This window comes from Alligator sinensis, unplaced genomic scaffold (assembly GCF_000455745.1).
Source record: "Alligator sinensis unplaced genomic scaffold, ASM45574v1 scaffold12_1, whole genome shotgun sequence".
Taxonomy (NCBI): domain Eukaryota; kingdom Metazoa; phylum Chordata; order Crocodylia; family Alligatoridae; genus Alligator; species Alligator sinensis.
Window position 1 is genome coordinate 2,537,198 of NW_005841973.1, and position 18,376 is coordinate 2,555,573.

Sequence of the window (18,376 nt, forward strand, 5' to 3'; positions counted from 1 at the left end):
GGGAAAGAGCCCAGTCAGACATGGGGCTGCTCAAGTTGCAGAGATACCCATTGGCACAGGGCCGAGGCCTGAGCACCAGGAAGTGAAACTCAGTAACGTGGCTGGATGATGCATGCCGCAGCCTGGCCAAAGGAACAAACAGAGGGGGATCAGCTTAAGTGACCCATCTGAGCGGGATTTGCAAGCACATTATTCTCCAGCCAAGCCATCCCGGGGACACAGCGCCTTTGTCCCCATCGTGGCAGCTCCTCGCTCTCAAAGAGCCTTTCCCAGAGCCCCCAGGGCTAGGATCTTGCTCTTTAGTTCCTTGCATCAGCTTGATTCCTGGAAGACAACTGTGCTCAAGCCACATTTTGGGGCCCACACAAGCCACCCCAGTAACAGTCAGCTCAGGCTGCTCCCCTGAGCCAGCCAGCACAGTGGGAATTAGCACCATTTCAAACAAAGGGTATTGCTGTATTGATTCAAGCAAGAGCAAAACGCTGCCTGGCACAGCTGGAAGCAGGTGGGGATCAAGCAGGCTCTGCTCTTGCTAGTGCCCGCATCAGCTCAGAGTCGCTTCTGGGGAAGCTAGTCCAGATTCACACCCTGTGACCCAGAGCACAACCCGGCCCGAGATCTGCAGAGCATCAAGTACAGGGTCAGAGCAACAGGAGTTCAGAGCAAACGTCACCTCTGCACACCCAGGGAAGGCAGCAGAAAGAGCCCCAGTGATCTGGATAGGGGCTGGCCCAGCCTGGGGCAGGGGAAAGCCAAAGTGCCCTAAAGCAACCTCACTTCCTCAAGGCCTGGTATAGCAGGAGCCCAGTAGGGACCAGAAAAAGGTGGGTCTGGTTCTGTGCCGGTCAGCATCTATCCCAATGTAATGGGTGGGGGGTGAAGAGTCAGCTGGTCCCAATTTGCTAGTGCCAGCTGTATCAGAGCGGTGTAGCCAGCCGGCAGATAGAGCAGCGGTGAGGCCAAGCATCCTATGCAGACAGGGAAGGACCAAGCTTGGCTCCTTAGTCCCTTGGGTCAGGGGAGAGGGGTGGAGGATACAGGAGGCACCCCGTGTCCTGCCCCCATTGCTTGGGGTTGGATCAGGTCCAGCCAGGGGAGGTCTGTGCTTGCAAAACCGGGAGGCCAGGACTTAGCAGTGGGCTAGGCCCTGCCCTACCCCAGCCCCAAGGGGCCCTGACTTTGATGGCAGACACCATCTGCAGCTTGTTTCCTACCCAAAAAGCCTAACCCCAGGGGACACCCGGAGAGCGGCTGAAGCCCTGCCATGCACAGCAACTCCCACGGGGGCTCTCACCCTGGGGTGGGGGTCACCAGCATGAGCACAGAGCAGGAAGCAGGGGGATCAGAGCCCAGGAGCAGATACATCCTTGCCCCCCCGGCCTGCATCGCCAAGCTACTTAACCTGTCCCTTGCCGGTGCCCCAACCATCAGCCCCCAAGTGCTGCAGAGCTGGCGTGGCTGTGTACAGACTTTAGCAGCCTCACATCCTCCCTCCCCACCCAGCAAGGCAAGGGAAGCACCATCCTGCACCCATTGCACACAGAGATGGAGCTAACTGCCCATGCATGTGAGGGGAGGCCACGGCTGGTCCTAGCAGCCAGTCACCTCCACCGCTCTGTATACATCAGTCTCCACAAGGTTAAACCTCTTTCCTCACCCACCCCTGCCCAGACACTCGGTCCCTGCCTCCCTAGTTGTCAGATTATCATTGCATCAAATAGCAGCTGCTTCTCACTGGATGAGGCCACGTGCGAGGCCCTGCCCCAGTGTGTGGTGCTGTGTGTGCACCAGCGCAGGGGTCCCCCCGCCTGCCCCACACACGGCTGTGATGCTCACGAGAACGTGCCAGGCACTGCAGCGATAGCTGCAGGACACTCGCTACCTGTCCAGTGCATCACGGAGCAGCGGGGATGATGGACCAGAGGCATCCGCACCCACAGCCCAGCCCTGCCTGACCATTCGTCCCTCCCACCCCGCCACAACACCAGCAATGGGCAGTGCCAAGGTGTGCTCCCCCCGCCATGCATTCCTGGCCTGCTGGGAGCCCAAGGAGCCCCGCGCCCCCCAGGCCCAGGATCAAACGTCCGTCATCTCATCCTCCAGCTCCGCGTCGTCCGTCTCGCCCTCCAGCTCCTCGTCCTCCTCCGATGTCACGTCGGGGTCTTCGGCTTGCGCCAGACACCTGGGGCACGAGCAGGTGAACAGGTAGTTTTCCCTGCATGGGGTGGGAGGAGAAAGGAAGCAATGTCACAGGCAGCACTAAGAGCTTCCAACTCAAGACAGGGGTCTCCTGCCTCTCCTAAGAGCCGAGAGGGGCCCAGAGAGCAGGGCCAGCCCCGACTCCATGCAGCATGTGCATGCCCACACGTGCCCATCTTGCTTGAGCACTGTGTGCATGCCGCAGGGGGGTGGTCATAGTGCATGCACACATACCAGAGGGCTGCATGCGCATGAGCACACCCCCTGCACACTCATCCTCTTGCCCGTCAGGCTGACAGCAAAGGGATCACACACCACACCAACCATCCTCTTCCTGTCTGGACACAGCGCTGCTGCCACACTGCATCCCCACCGCTAGCACAGCTGTGGCAACAGCTGTCCTGCAACACAGACAGGCCTGGAGAGGTGACGGCAGCAGCGGGAAACTCTGCCCCCAGGACGGAGATGGCATGGAACAACTCCAGGTTGGTCTCAAATGGCTTTCCCCAGTGCCATGGCCAGCATGGCTGGTGGGGAGAGGGATGTGTGCACATGTGTATATGCTAAAACCCACTCTGCTTGGCTGGACTGAAGGGCACATGGCTAGAAGATGCAGTTGCATATAAAAAAAAGGGTGAGCTGGTGGACCGTGGAAGAGGCAAGGAAGCAGACAGGCATTCAGCTGCAGAGCTGCCTTGCAGCCTGCAGGAATCCCCCCACCCCTCCCCATGGCTGCTTCTACCCCCGGGTTTTCTTCCCTGACGGGTGCCTGGCCCTACCGGAGTATCTTGTGTCGGCTGTGCCTGCTCCGGTCCCGCTGGCAGCACTCCAAGTAGCTAATGCAGATTTCCTGTGAAGGCAAGGGAGAGGCAGCCCCAGCTGAGACATGTCCCATCCAATAAACCCCTGGTCCAGGAAAGACAGGGTAAGGGGGCAGGAGGTTCTTTCCAGGACAAACCCAGCCATTCCCTCTGGACAAGGCACCGAGAGAGGACGGAGCCCAGCAGGGCTTTCTGCGAGAGGTGCAATAAGGGGGCAGGACTGCAATCTGTGGGCCCACAAGCCCCTGTTTTAGTGGGATCAGTCTTCCTGGGAGCCAGAGACAACCATCGCATCCAGCTAGGTCCAGCGACCCCAAGAAAGGGAGCGGCTGTATGTTTATCATGGCTACGAGCACGCTCCAGGCTGGAGGGCCTGAGTCAGATCTGCACTGCCTCAGCATCCCGGGGCCTGAGCCTGGAAATCTCCCCAAGCAGAGGCTGTGGAGAGGGAGGCTGGGCACGGTGAGTGGGCTGCATCAGGGGACCCTCGGGGTCTCTTCCAGGCCCAGCAGTGCCCAGAGAGTCAAAGAGAACTGCTGAACACCCTTGTTTCCTCAGCAAGGGTCCCCCCAGGCCAGCGACCCTGGATGCAGGCGCTGGGTGGGGACTCGAGAGATCAGGGAATTGGTCCTCAGCTCTGATGCTGACTCTCTGTTGGACCTTGGGCAAGTCACTTCAACTCTACCTCAGTTTCCCCACCTGGACAGAATGGGCATCACCTCAGGTGGGTCCCCTGGGAGGAGTGGCACAGGGGTCGGCCCTCACCTCTCCCGCCTTGATGTCCTCCAGGGCTGTGAGGTGGAGGAGAAAGTTGTTGTCCGGGAAGGAGGTCTCGGCATTGGGGATGCAGCTGTGGTTACCTGCCGCGAGGAGGACACGGGCACAGGAGGAGAAGAGTTAAGAGACAACTGAGGCAGGCACTGTAGGGGCAGTGCCGGGAGTGCCCCATACCTCCCCGCCCCACAGCCCACATGCGCTGAGCCTGGGCACACAGGAGACGGCAAGTCCAAGCTCTTGGTCTGTGCCATCTGTCGAGCGCGCCCACACCACTGCCAAGCCCTACAGTGTGGGTGAGGGGGACGCTGCCTGCTAAGACCTGGGACACCCCACCCTCCCTTGCACTCACAGAGCTACCAGACAGCCGGCAGGCAAGAAATGGCTTCCGTCCCTTCCACGTGGATGCAAAGCTGGGGGCAAGAGGCCTTGGGTGCTGAGAGCGTTGCTTTCAACCAGGGATACTTAGTCCACGGCTTCACAGCTACATACGGCTCCAGCCGGCAGCCCCTGAGTCACCCGTGGGTGCTGCGGGTTTCTCTTTGGAGCTGGGGGTGTGCAGGTTGTAGGGGCACCCTGGTTACTGGAGACAGCTCACCCAGCTCCTGGAGGGTCTGAACCCTGCCTAGGCTCCCCACACAGAGCTGAATGGGATCAGAAAAGATGGGGAACACATTCCCCTTCTAAACCCCGGCTGCTTTCTCTACCACAACCCTCTCCACCCTCCTCGCTGCACTCCAGCCATGTTCACCCCCTTTTCCCCCAGAGAGGGGATAATTTCTCCTGATTCCCTGAAGAGCCCGCTATGTGCTGCCCCCTCCAGAGCTCTGCAACCCCAGGTTGCCTTCTCACCATCACTGCACATCCTCCCTGGATGCATCCTGGGACCATTCAATGCCATTTTTCCTCACATAAGCTGCCACGAGCCCGTCCCCAGCTTAGACCTAAAACAGCGTCCTCAGCACATTACATCTGCCCCTTGGCTCTCTGGGTCCCAAGGGACATCCTGTCCCCGAGGCACCTGGCATACGTCAGGCCCCGAGAGAAAGATGACACTTTGGAGCCCTCGTTAGCTTGAGGTCCCCGATTTGTCCCTGTGGGGTCATTTCTAAAGCGCTAGATCACGTGCAATGGGCGGCAGGTGAAAGGCTGCAAGACCCTACCCGGATCATGGATGGCAGCTCACGAACACTGAGGGTTGGTGTAGCAGGTTGTCAGTTCGTATAACAGTCTTTATTTCCCTGGGGAGCAAATTTGCCCCACATAACACAACTTGAACATCAATCAGCAACCAAACACAAACAATGAAGGGTTAACTCACACCCCGCCGTCTTTCCCAGATCCCAAAAGAGTATCCTAGCTCTCAATGCTGTAGTCTCTAGCCATGCAGCCTTCCCTCTCTCCAGCTTTCTTCCCCGGGAGCTTTTAACTTCCTCTGGGCCAGCCAATTATCCCGTCAGCTGGCCCAGTCCTCCTAGGCAGGCCTGTAATCACTTTCTTATCCCCTGCAGCTGGGCTGCAGCCCCTGAGACCTGCAGCCTGTTGCAGTTTGTAGGGCTGGAAGTATCAGAGAGTTAGTTTGCAAACAGCAGCCTCTGAAGAACGTCCCAGATACCAGCACAGGTACTTGGATATGAGGAGGCAGATCAAACTGGGGCCAGCCCAGTCAAGGGGCATCTCTAAAACACCCAAATACAGTCAGCTCTCACCGATCCAAGCCCCACGGGACTGCCCCCTGCTCCTGTATGCAAACATCCACGCACATGAGCCTTTCGTATTATAAACTAGCACCGAGAAAGAGGAACAGAACCGCAGAACAATGCAGACCCCTTCTAATAATAACTACATGATCAACCCAGCTGGCTGGTGTCTTTGCATGCACCTCCCCACTCACACACCTGTGGGCATGCACTTGTGTATGTTCCCGGTGACTAGGCTGGGCATTTACATGGGCTTAGGAACAAAGTGCAGCTCAGCCAGGGTCTGCTATGGTTGAAAGCAATTAGCTCAGCCAGGGACATGGGCAGCACTGACCCCTCCCCTGTCCTGGTACTTACAGCAGCTCTGCAGCACGTACAGCCCTGATCCCTCGCAGTTCAGGAAGTCCCCGGTCTCTGCAGCAGAAAGGGGTTGTGATGGCACTGACAGCATCCCCCCAGGCAAAGCACGGGCACGGGGCTTCACCACGACACCTGGCACCACTGGGCTTGAAGACCAGAGAGCAGGCCCAGCACTTGGACCACCAGGTGGGACGACCCAGAGAACAACAGGCAACCCAGAAGGCTCCTGGCCCCCTCTGCACCCACAACATGGCATCCAGTGTAGCCCATCAACAGCGCTGGTCCATGCAGCTCATGGTGGGGACCTCACCCCTCAAGAGGTCCCCCCTGGGAAGGATGCCAGGAACCCCAGCCAGCAGCCACTACCTTTCTCGATGTCCTTATAGAGCTGGTCTATGAAGGCGTCCAGCTGCTTTCTCTCTTGCAGGGGCAGCTCCAGCGCATCACAGCCATGGACCCACTGACTCAGGGAGCTGGGGAAAACCGAACAAAGCATGGCTCTGCTTGCAGAGGTCTGTGCATGGGAAGGCCACAAAGCCAAGAGCACGGCATGTGCCGTGAACACACGCATCCTTGACAGCACAGGAAGGGATCATGCCCAGCGGCCTGGATTTTAGCCTTCGCTCGCCTTCTTCAGCACAGACCCCACTCAAAGGCCAAGCACCTCCTGCTTCCAGGGCTCAAAGGATTAAACCTTCCACCAGTGCCAAGCCGCAAGCTATGAGGCGGCTCTTGCCTCCAGGAGGGGTTTGGATGTGAGCCCCAGCCCAGGTTACGGGATGAAGGGTCTTTCAAAGAACCCCAGAGACGCCAAGGGTCTCTTCCCCCTTTTCTCAGGCATTGGGGCCCGGGATAATTTCTCCTGATTCCCTGAAGAGCCCTCTAAGTGCTGCCCCCTCCAAAGCTCTGCAACCCCAGGTTGCCTTCTCACCAACACTGCACATCCTCCCTGGATGCAACAGGCCTGTCATGGCCTACCTGGTCCCGATGCCTTGGCCGTTGGTGCCTACCAGGGCAAAGAGTGACTGAAACCCTTTAGGAGTAAACCACTGTTGGAAAGAGAGACAGACACATGCACCAGGTGAGGCAAGCTGCAAGACCGCTGCCCCCTCGTATGCTACATGCGGTCACTGGCGTTAGGTGGGGGACTGAGGGAGGAGGCCTAGGAACCGTTCACCGATGCTGTTGGGGCCGTTAACAAGGGGTCTTGGCTCCTCTGGGACCTAGTTTCATCATCCTGCCATGAAGGCCTGGATACCACAAGGAGAAGGAACTCCCCAGGAGAGGACTTACCCTGGGGAAACTGAGGCATGGAGCATCACAGCCTCATTTCCAACAGGGTCTCCAGCAGGAAGAAAGGGTCTTTGGATGCCTAGCCAGCCTAGTTGTAAATTCCTCCAGCAATGAGAAGCTATTCCTCCGTCTCCTGGGGTCAGGAGAGCACTCACACTTGGCCTATATGTCTCCCCTTCTCCCCCGCATTGCTCTCTGTCTGCCCCACCGGCCTTCCCTAGACAAGTTCTCCCCGTTCCCAGCATTTGCAACCGTCTGGGATGGACTGACTGGCTGGTGCCCACCCAGCCCTGGTCTCTCCAGGTCCCGTTGTCGCCAAGGCAGATGCCCATCTTGCTGCATTGCGGCAGGCTGCCTTTGCAACCACGGGGAGGGGGGGATGCCGAGTGTGTCCCACGTAGGGGCAGGGCAGGATGATACCTCTGTGACCCCTCCCCTGAATAATTTGTCCCTTTAGGGCTTTGGCCCCTGCCCTGATTGAGGCAAGGCAGCAATGGGCTCTCAGGGGGATTCTCCCTTCTCCTTGCAGCCGGGAGGGAGGGAAGCAGAGCACGGTGCTTGTGGAGCACAGGCTGGTGGCGGGGCTGAGGGACAAGGGCAGTGAAGGGGCTGTCCCTGCTCTGGGACCCCAAGGGCTCTGCAAAGAGAAGCTCCCCACTCACCCTGCCGAGACGCTCCTCATACAGGGCTTCTGCGAAGAGCGGCCGCAGGAGCTCCAGCTGGCCCTGGTGGGGGGGGCAAAGCAGCACGGTCAGGGCAGGGAGGAAGTCCAAAGGCTCTAAGGAAGGGTCCCTTGTCCTACTGCCCCTCCCCACCGGGCTGCCTGGTCTGAGCCCCGCACCCTAGGCCAAGAGCCATCCAAGCCCACTTTTGCTGGGCCAGGTGGGTAGGATGCTCTGAGAGTACCAGACCATGGTGTTGCTGGGTACCAGACCATGCTTTTGCTGGCCAGCTGGCCCGCTCCCAACTGTCCTGGCCTTCCCATAGCAGGTCAGCAGAAGCGAAGCGTGGACCAGCCTCCTGCCACAGGGCGAATGTACTACCCAGCATAACAACCACAACAGCCTGCTATACCCCAAGCAGAACAGGTGTTTTCTCCTGGACATCAACTGCTAGAGGCTTGTGCTTCGTTGGGGCACTGCTGTCCCCCAGCACTGGCCTAATACTGGACCATGGTGTTGGTGCAGCGTGCTTGCACACGTGAGATCTTCCACAGCAATGGGAGAGAAACTCTGGGATCCTCACAAGTTGCCCTCACGCAGCAGGGCTGGGAGGAGCCTCTTCCTGGCAAGTTTCTGGGTCCAGAGGTATTCAACCTCTATCCCATGGGTCAGATCTGGCTCACGGAGGTGTCATTTAGCCTGCGGGGCTCCCCATCGGTCCTGAAATTTAGCAGGGGTAGGGGTGGACTGATCCCACACAACAACCCTTGCACCTGTAAGGCCAGAAGTTTGGGCACGGTGCCCTCATCCATGCTCCTGCCCAGGGCAGGGAGTGATGCTGCGTGACCTCCTGAGGTCTCCCACTCCCACAGCCCCATTTATCTAGGATCCCATTCCCCTAAAGGCCCCGAGCACTGAGGGAAAGCACAGCCCTGACCTTAAACTTGTCCCCCAAGAGTTTGTGGATGATCTCCTCCTCTTCATTGGCCGTTTTGCTGCAGAACTGGGAAAAAAGCTTTATCCACCAGTCCTTGTCCTTGGCCTGAAACCAAATGGCAGAGATTCACAGTCCAGCCCTTCGCTTGCTGGGGGTATGGGGGTGTTAGGATGGGTTGGGAGAGGTGGGATGGAAGTGATCCAGGGAGCAGGAGATGCAGATCTGTGGGCAACCCTGACCCGAATGCTGCCATTTCCACAGGGATGTTTTACTCCGGGATTAACAGACCACATGCAAGAGAAAGAAGGGGAGGAAGGATGGTGTGGAGATCCAGGTTCAAGTGCTACTGTCCCCATGTGACCCTGGGCAAGCCACTCTGTGCCTCAGTTTCCCCACCTATAGAACAAGGACTCTTGAGGGGTGCTGCGAGGAGATCTGGGCCAGACAGTCAGTCCACAGCAACCGGACTATTCAAGAAACTGGGCAAAGGCAAATGGAGGAAGGGAAGTCAAGAGGGTACAATAACACTGGCTCATTGCAACGCCAGGACAACAGCTTCGGTTCTGGGCAAATTTGGCCACCCCTTGCAAGGCAGAGGGGAGCCACCAACAGCAGCACTTTGCCCCTCTATGCTTCTGCAACACAAGGGAGTTCAAACTCATGGATGCCAGCATTGGATAGTTCAGAGGCTGCTGAGCACGCCCTGGCACCACTGGAAAGATGCCCTGAGCCTGAAGGACATGTCTCATGAAAGCCATCAGAAAGACGCATCCACCCCAGAAAAGTCTTGGACTGTCAGCTCAGGGAACTTGCAGGCATGAAGGAGATCGGGGTTCAAATCCTAAGTCGAAACCATGAAGAGCAGGGACCTGAACCAGGGTCTTGCTCAACCCGGGTGCACGTCCACAGCAACAGGCTGCTCTACAGCGAGTCTCATCCCAACCAGAGCTCTGTCCAGACTAATCTACCCCCGCAGCAGCTTCAGCATTTTCAGTGAACCAGCATTTTCTGACGCCAAGCTCTTTCATCGAAAATATCTCCAACCAACCAGGCCCTTCTCTGCCGCCCGTTTTCTCTGCACATAACAGTTGTGGAGATATAATGCAAGCATTGCACCTCATTAACAAGAACGACCTGTCATTCCTGCCCCGGTTGGCAAGCCGCATTGTTAACTGGGAGAAAAGAGAAAGGAGATATAAAAGTGCACCTCGGCGCACAAGCAGAGGAACGCACCTGTTTGACTGTAGCCACCATCCTTGCCATCAGCATGATGCTTGAAGTCTCTGGAGGATAATGGATGTTTCTGTAGGGGAAGGGAGAGACAGATGAGCCGAGATGTCCTGGTGCCGAAAGGAAAAGCTTGATCTCCAGAAGGAGACAAAGGACCCCCACCCACCCCCATTTGTGCTCATGCATTACAGTGACCCAGCCATCCCAAAGATGGGCTGAACCTAATTCAGATATAACAGGTTTAGCAGGAGAATGTGCCGAGTCCCTTCCCCTCCTATCCCGTCTCTGTCTTGTCTATTTAGTCTGTAACATCTTTATTTTCTGCCACACGTCCGTGCAGCACCCAGAGTCCAGTTCTGACAGGAGACTGGGAGCAACAAAGGGCAACAGAGAAGGCCGTTGTCTGCGGTGCTTCAGAGAGGGCTGATCCTGTCTGGAGCAGGCGCTGGACTAGCTGTGACCTCCCAAGGGCCCTGCATTTCTAACAAATTTGGCAAGTCCTTGTTGGCTGATGGTAAAGGATGTGACTGGAGTGCAAGACGTGGGGTTAGGTGCCACCTTTCCCTCCGCCCTGTGCCTCAATTGTTTTGCTTGGAGTCAAGGGCAATCCTCCACCCTCTGTATCACAGGGCCAACATGACGCTCACCGTGGAAGCCCATGCATGGCTGTAGAGAGCTGCTGTCTCTAACAGATGCCCTACGGCTCCCCGTGGAGGGGATAAGACTCCTCCACCCTACGTGTCAGCCTCCGTAGACCTGGCAAGGACTCTCCTTCAGCTCCAGCAGTACAGGCTTGGGGATATGGGGAGCAGAGTTGTCCCACAGCCACCATGAGGCACGACAGTGACACTAAGGAGAGCAGAGGTGGCCAGGGGCGTCTTACATCATTACCGCATCGACCGCGGTGGTTGTGGCTCAGCTGTATCCAAGCACCCCTCTCCAAACCCTCCCAGCCCCACTCTTCCCAGGGCAGCCCTGCTCTCTGCTCCATAGTCGCGCCCCTACCTCCAGGCCTCCTGCAGCTTGTTGAGGGGATGCATGGGGTCCTCCCTGGATGGTCCGAGGCACAGGACCTGGTGGTACTGCTCCAAGGCAGACTGCCTGCACGCGGCGCTGCAGTACGTCACCTGAGGAGCAAAGGAGATAATGACCCACGGTCCCCAGCAGAAGAGGGTCACAGGCTGTTCTTAAAGGCCAGCCATTTCTAGGGAGGTAGCTGTGGCAGGAAGGAGGGGTGTAAGGAGGGGATCCCTAGGAACAGCCGTGCCTCAGGCCTGTCCAGCTCCCCTTCATGCAGTGATTCTCAATCGGGGTGCCAGGACACTCCGGGGTGCTTTGAGATCCTTGCAAGGAGGGAGTCGCACCATGTTAGCACTGTTAGGCGCACAAACATGATTCACAAGGTCAACCCAGGAATCCAGTGTTCAAAAACCACGGTGCCCTGTTGTGGTCTTCCCAACTTCTTTGTACCAAAAATGGGTTGGGCAAAATATGGCCTGCAGGTTGGATCCAGCCTGCCAAGGGATCTATCCAGCTCGTGGCAAGTCCCTTGGACCTGCCCAGCTTAGGCACGGGGGGCAGCCTGGGTCACGGTGCTTGTGCCTGGTCCCACTACCCACAGGTGCACGGCGGGGCAGTGGCCAGACTCGGCTTCCCGACGGCGCCCGTGGCAGCAGCTCACTCTGCCTGGCTGCCACTGCCTGTCTCCATCTCCGCTGCCAGCCCCACTGCCTGGGCACCCTGACCCATCCACCGTGCTGGGGGTGCTAGACGGAGCAGGTGGGCAGGCAGGGTTTCCTGGGCATCATCCGGGCAGATGCAGTAGGGCATCAGGCAAGCGGGGAGGTACATCCAGGAGCAGGATCAGCAGGTCGGGGCCAGGATTGCAAGGGGGTGACAGTGCAGGACTAGGGCCATGATCCGCTCCTTGCACACCCCTGCAATGGGCACCGGGCCAGGTCAGCACCCCCTACTCCCCAGCCTACAACAGCTCACCAAAACTCCTGAAGTGGCCCTCCAGCCCAAATCATTGCCCGTCCCTGCTCTGGGATTTTTCCCTAGTCAAAAAATGAGTGAAAACCAAGAGCCGGCATTTTCCAAGGGAGCCTTGAGTCTATCCAAGGGGATCTTGAGGCTAAAAAGGTTGAAAACCACTGCTCTAGTGCAAAGCATCAAGCCTAGAAGAGCAGGGGCAGCAAAAGCACCAAGGGGAATCCTCCCTCGGACGGAAGCTGAAGGCTGCTACCCTGCAGAGGGGGAAGCATCCCTAGGCTAAATGACCCAGCAGGGTCCTGTCCAGCCAGCTGCTCTCTCCATCAGGAACTTAATGCACCCCCCTGAGAAAGCCTGTGAGGTTTCCAGTGCTTTACCTGGCACTGCGGGCACTGCTGATGCAAGTCTTTCCGGATGCCGCACTGGTCCGGGTGAGGCAGCACCTGGTAGCTCTTCCCCAGCAGCCTCTGCGCGTTCTCCTCCGCCGTCTCCAGGGCCCGCAGGCAGTGATCGCAGGCTGGGGGAGAGAGGACAGACCCAGCGGGTCTAGAAAGGAGAGTCCACGAGACCCCCGGCTGGTACAAACCAGCCTGGCTCCAGTAACTGCAGCGGAGACATCCTGATTGACAATAGCTTGGAGTCTGGTCTGCAAACCCACTGGGCACAAAACATCCCAGCCTTCCCTGCCCCATGCCTCATCCGACCCTCCAGGTCACCCGGCTCCTGGCTGCACCCGTGCCGTGGCCCTAATACCGATGTGTTCAGAAATATCCCCGCACACAGAGCCCCAGCTCTCCCAGGCTGCCGACTTCTCTCCCCACCTTCTTGGTTCTTTCTTTTCACTGCAGATCTGAGCTGGAAACCCTTTTTGCCCCAGTGGAAAGCCCCAGCTGTCTCTTCTCATCCACTCTCGCTGTTGTTTAGCCTTGCAAAGCATTCAGGGGCTGCTGGGACAAAAGGCGCCCTGCACAGCCACACCGTGCACCACAACAGGGTTCACTAACAGCAGCACCCAGACCAGTGAGAGGGTCAACCTTTTTGGTAGGCATGCCATCACTTAGCCACACACCCTCTGCAAGTGCCACTCCGATCCTCTTCCCCTGCCTCATCTGCTGCTTTTTCTGCTCCCTGCCCTATCTGTTGCTCTGCTTTCTGCTCCCCACCCCAGTCTGCCACATGCCATGCACTGAGGCCACTGTGCCACATGCTGGCCACCCCAATCCAGATGGACCAAAGCAACACTGACTCCCAGCTTCTTTGAGCAGTGATTTTATCCAGCTTTCAAATCACATCAGGGTTCCTGGGATCAGCATTTTCTCTCTTCTGGTCAGCGGTCCAAGGCCAGAGCTTGGGAACGCTCCCTACTCCGGAAAGCACTTGCATGTGTCCGGCTGGGGTGGAGGCAAAGGAAGGCCAGGAGAGATCAAATCTCAACGTCACGTCTTCCAATCACCTTGCTCTTTCCATCCCTCACTTGATTTCCAAAATGATTTGGAGGAGACATATCATAACCTGCAATAGCTACAGAAAGAGGGTTTACACCCCTCGAAGCTGAGGTGTACAGATGGCATAAAAGCAATTATTTTCAGCACGGACATCTGTCTTTACTGCACGAATCCTGTCCTGAGCAGGAAGGTGGACTCGCTGACCGCCTGAGGTCCCTTCCAGCCCTACCATTGCTCTTTTAAACTACCAGCACCTTGCTTAATCTGGACCCAAGGCTGAACACGGCCATGTGCAGCCTTCTAGCCCTGACGTGGCCTGTAGGCCAACAGGAAAATATACTTAAGGCTAAATATAAGCAAGAGGACTTTCCCCCACAGGCAAGACTAAGGCACAGTCATATCTGGGTCCCTGCTTCCTTCCCTGGCTGCATCACCCCGCTCAGCAAATGGTCCTGGGGGGGTTCAAGTCCAGGAGCGTCCTCACCTTTGTAGTTGTACCACGCGTTCCAGAGGAACTGGGAAGACACCACGGGCTTCTCCATGAAGATCGTTTCCCCTTTATGGATGTTCCTGGTGGCAAATAAGCCCTTGCCCTTTGGATGGAGACACAAGATTCAGAAGATATCACTTTGTGGGAGTTCCCAGGGCAGCTGTCCCATTGCTCTGGCTTTCTCCAGGCCCCAGGGACCCTACTGCCATAGGTCGCCATGCCCGCAGCACCAAGGTCTGGTACCCTCAGAGCATCCTACCCACTGCAACTAGCCCCACTATCATCTCGCTGTAAGGCCAGTGCCTGCCCTGAGCTAAACCCCCCGATCCCAAACCTGCAGGGCTTAAAATCTGGCCCCAAATGTGGCTCCAATCCCTGAACAACTCGACCCCGAAGTCCACATCAAACATCCTGCTGACCCCAGGAAGGCCAGGCTCTGCCCTCTCTGGTGCCAGATGGGCTCTTTCATCCACAAAGACCACAATGTATTTTGCAAGTGAATTATAAAGGCTTGTTGGGTGCACCCCTAGGATGCAGGGACCTGCAGGATGGGATACGGCACTGGGCAGACGAGGCCCCTCCACCAATATTTCAATACATAGAGGATGAAACTTGGGGGACCGCACACCCCAGTGTGCAAACTCCTCCCAGCTTTTCCCTCTGTCTGCAAAAAAGGTCTAGGATTATTGCCACTGCAAGGGGTTTGTTCTTTTCTTTCATGTTATGGATGGGGATGCTCCAAGCCGAGACTCCCTCCTACCCCCTGCAGAAATTCAGCTCGCAGGACATTCCACACCGCCCGGACAGGGTGTAAAACAGGGTTTATGCTCCCCTTCCCAGGTGCAAAGCCATGCACAGGCACGCATGCAGCACAGCGCGGATGCAAAGGATCGGACCCCCCGCAGCTTCCCAGCTCTTGCAACGGTTGCTGGCCCCTGGGCTGAGAGCAGCAACCCAAATTCATCTCTGACCCAGTATCAGAGCCCACAACCCCCCTGCCAACACGCTTTGCTATTGCACCGCAGCCCTGACCCCCCCCTGCATCCACATCTGGGCTTCATCCTCCCCGCAAATACATGCACAGCTGCAGGAGCGGGACCCCCAGCTCTGCCGAGCTCCACCAAGGGTGCGGGGAAGGGAGGGGAGAAGTACAAAGGAGGCACCCCAAGCCCTGGGGAGATGCGGGCTGGGGTTGCACCCGCCAGGAAAGCTCCCAGCTCCCCGTTAGGGAGATGCCAGGGGCAGGGAAAGCGGGGCGCGCCGCATGGGAAGCAGGGAGGGGGTTGCAAGAGCAGGAGTGAGACCGGCAGCCTGCAGCCAGCGCAGGGGTGGGGAGGCCGGGCTCACCTTGACATTGTTAATGAACCGCACTTCCACCACGGCCTGGGCTCGACCGGTCGGATCCACACAAAAGGAGAACATGTCACCCATGGACGCAGCCATCTTGAGCCTGCAACCTCCCAACTCTGACCTGCTGGGGAAGCAGGAAATCCTACCCCCTTCCTCCTCCTCCTCCTCCTCTTCCTCCCTCTGAGCCCCAGGCAATGCAAGCTGGGATGCATGGAGGGCCAGGGTGCTCCCTCCCCTGCAAGGACTGACTGCAGGCAGCTGCAAGGAGGGCCTGGCCCTGGCACGACATGCAGGAGAAGTGGGGCGGGGGTTGCAGCCCCAGCTGCTGCGGGCTGCAGGCCAGCAACCCGGGGCACCTTCCTCTGCAGCCCCCGGGCGAGCACCTGCGGGTTGTCTGACACCTGCATTAATGGGAGCCGGGTTTAAAGGGGAACCGGTTAGGTACACTAGACCCCAGCTCTTGCTTAGCACTTGCTCGCTCACTCTTATATATATATCTATATATATCTATATATGTACATGGATATTAGAGATAGAGATAGAGATATAAAGCATATATATAACATATATAAAACTATTATATTTGCATAGATCGTTATTATATGTGCGTATATATAAGTATATATTATATAAGTTATTGATGTGCTTTAAATATATATACAGGGGTGTAGGTTGTCGCCGGGTTGGTCTAAGGACATAGGCAGACAAGGTTCATAGGGTGAATCTGATCTCTTTTATTAGACCAATTTAAATAGCTGGAAAACAATTATTAAGCAAGCTTTCGGGTTCAAAAAGCCTTCGTCAGGTTGAGGAAGTTTCAGCAGTTTATTCTTTATTTATTGATATTATTGATATTCTTAAATATATATACACACATACACGTGTGTGTGTATATATATATATATATATATATATATGTATGTGTGTGTACAAGTGTGTATATATGCGTACATGTACATGTGTGTGTATATATATTTGTATGTGTGTGCAAGTGTGTATATGTGCGTACATGTACATGTGTATATGCGTATGTGTATATATGCATGCGCATATGCATGTGTGTGTCTGTGCATGCATGTGTGTATATGCATGTGTATGTGTATATGTGTGCAAATGTGCATGCATGTGTGCATGTGTGTAGGCATGTATGTGTGTATATGTGCATGTATGTATATGTGTGCGTGTGTATGTGTTTATGCGTATGTGTATGTGTGCGTGTGTGTGTATACACACGTGTGTATATGTGCGTGTATGTATATGTGTGCATGTGTATGTGTGTGTGTGCATATGTGCGCGCGTGTGTGTAGGTATTATAGAGCTATATAATTTGAATGAAGGTGGCCTTAATTTGGTTTAGTTTTCTTTCAGCTGGGAGCGGGGAGAAGAAAAGGAGATCTAGATCTAGATACCAAGGACACACAACATGCATGTCGTTTCCCCAAAATACAGTGCAGAGCACACAGGTATTTTGACTAGTAGACTACATTCAGCCTAGCTTATTTGACTGCCAAAAGGTGCTTTCCTTCCTTTTCTTCTCTCTTCCCCCCCACCCCCAAGCAAACTAAACCAAATGAAGGCCACCTTCATTCTCAATCAAGCACGCCCCTGGGAGACTTTTAATACCATTTATCTCATTCTCTTTACAAGTTCATTCAGGTTCGTTGCCCTGCCTGCCTCTGTGTGGACAAGCTCCTCCTGGGGAGGCAGAGCCGGGGTGGGGGTAGCTGGTCTGTATTGGCTATCGCAGGTGTTTCCTGTGTAGACAGGCCCTTACAGGGCTCACCTGCTCTTTCCAAGCACCTGCTCCAAAATGCAGGTTGCTCTGACCCGGGCTGCTCTGCAACATGCAAGCAAAAGCAATACCACCAAGGGGTTACACTGCTGCTAGCTGTGACACCCCTGTCTGCCTCAGTTTCCCCTGCTATAAAATGGGTTTAATGCCTGTTAATTAGGCATTAACAAGCCATCCAGTCCTCCCACTAAGAGAAAGAGACTGCCTTAGCTCTGCAGAGCATGCAGCTTCAGGCTCCCAACTTTGCAACGGCTCGTGTGCACGTTCGCTCCACCCTACGTGCTATTCCAACTTAGCGTTCATCACATGCAAGAGACCTGGCAGGGCTAGGGCCTCGCCTCCAAGTGTGCATGTGGATTCAGGTCTCCACCTGGTTTGACTGGCCAGCATGGCACAAAACATAGCTTGCTTGCCATTTCCTCCTCTGTCTCATGGGAAACCTCATCCTGAGACAGAAAGGAGTTTAAAAAGCAAAAATGCTGGGAGATGCTGAAGTATCCTGGGACTATGTCCCCATGAGCTGTGGGCAGGGATGGATGCAGCAATCCATGCTGCCCTTCTCTGCTCTCACAGGCCCAGGCCACCCCTGACACTCATTTGGGTCCCTCCCCTGGAAGGCCCTGGGGCCCTTCTCCTCTATTCAGTGTCCAAACCCCAGGCTTCCCAATGCACGAGATTCACTTTAAAACGATGCGATTAAAAAAATAATCTGTTTGTTGTCTTGCTTTGGACCCTGTAGGGTTCCTGTAGTGTCAGCCGTAGGCATTGAAAATCTATGAGTCAACTCCCCCCCTCCATGTACACCCCCCTAAAATCACCACAGGAACTTAAAACCCAGCGGATTGCAATAAATTAATTCTTTTGATCCATGTCGTCTGGTTCCCGGTCCTTCCCAGGTTGTATTTCAAGCTTTTGAAGACTAGAAGTTTAGTCTTTTTTTTTTTTTAAGGACAAGGGAGATTGCCATGCCATCACGTGACTCCAGGAGCTGGAACTTTAAGGGGAAAAAGCCCCAAATCTTCAAGACTCAGTACGTCCATTACTGTGCAGCTGGATGTTTTATCTGTACATGGTGTCCTATGAGGCACTGCCCGGAAAAGGCAGCGATCATCCCCTCGCTGGGTCTCTGTGGAGCTGTCAAGGGCTATGCAGAAGCATAACTTTCTGCACTGCGCACAGGCTGCGTTCGACCTGCGATCACAAGTGTCCTCGTGGCGCGCTTTTAAAAGACCTGATTTTTGGATCCTCCCTCTAAGCTGGCTCCGAGCCTAGCAGCCGTTCCTCCTGCCCTCTGATATTCCCCGTAAAGAGCTAGTTAGCATGAATGCTGT

The 18,376-nt window shown here is 55.9% G+C and overlaps 1 protein-coding gene across 2 annotated transcripts; it reads right to left on the bottom strand.

Annotated features, from left to right (window-relative positions):
- Positions 1-6: 6 nt before the first annotated feature.
- SMYD5 (SMYD family member 5) lies at positions 7-15,563 on the bottom strand. Of its 2 annotated transcripts, none has more exons than XM_006020903.3 (13): positions 15,251-15,553; positions 13,898-14,006; positions 12,346-12,485; positions 10,982-11,103; positions 9,980-10,049; positions 8,747-8,851; positions 7,810-7,872; positions 6,833-6,903; positions 6,221-6,327; positions 5,852-5,908; positions 3,786-3,880; positions 2,979-3,049; positions 7-2,215 (listed from the first exon to the last, which is right to left on the bottom strand). In XM_006020903.3, exons 1-13 carry the CDS (start codon positions 15,344-15,346, stop codon positions 2,077-2,079), a joined length of 1,245 nt encoding a protein of 414 aa, XP_006020965.1. In that variant the 5' UTR covers positions 15,347-15,553; the 3' UTR covers positions 7-2,076. The 2 variants fall into 2 exon arrangements, 1 of the variants encoding a protein (XP_006020965.1); XR_003093379.1 differs by having other exon boundaries at positions 2,156-2,215; positions 3,720-3,880; positions 15,251-15,563.
- Between the last annotated feature and the right edge of the window lie 2,813 nt (positions 15,564-18,376).

What these genes read in the sequence shown, in the direction of transcription:
- SMYD5 (XM_006020903.3), bottom strand. Translation starts at nt 15,346, where the DNA reads ATGGCTGCGTCCATGGGTGACATGTTCTCCTTTTGTGTGGATCCGACC. An exon ending in TGGTGGCTACAGTCAAACAG is followed by an intron (nt 8,852 to 9,979) that starts GTGCGTTCCTCT and finishes ATTTGGTTTCAG; the next exon opens with GCCAAGGACAAGGACTGGTG. An exon ending in AGGACATCAAGGCGGGAGAG is followed by an intron (nt 3,050 to 3,785) that starts GTGAGGGCCGAC and finishes TTGCCTTCACAG; the next exon opens with GAAATCTGCATTAGCTACTT.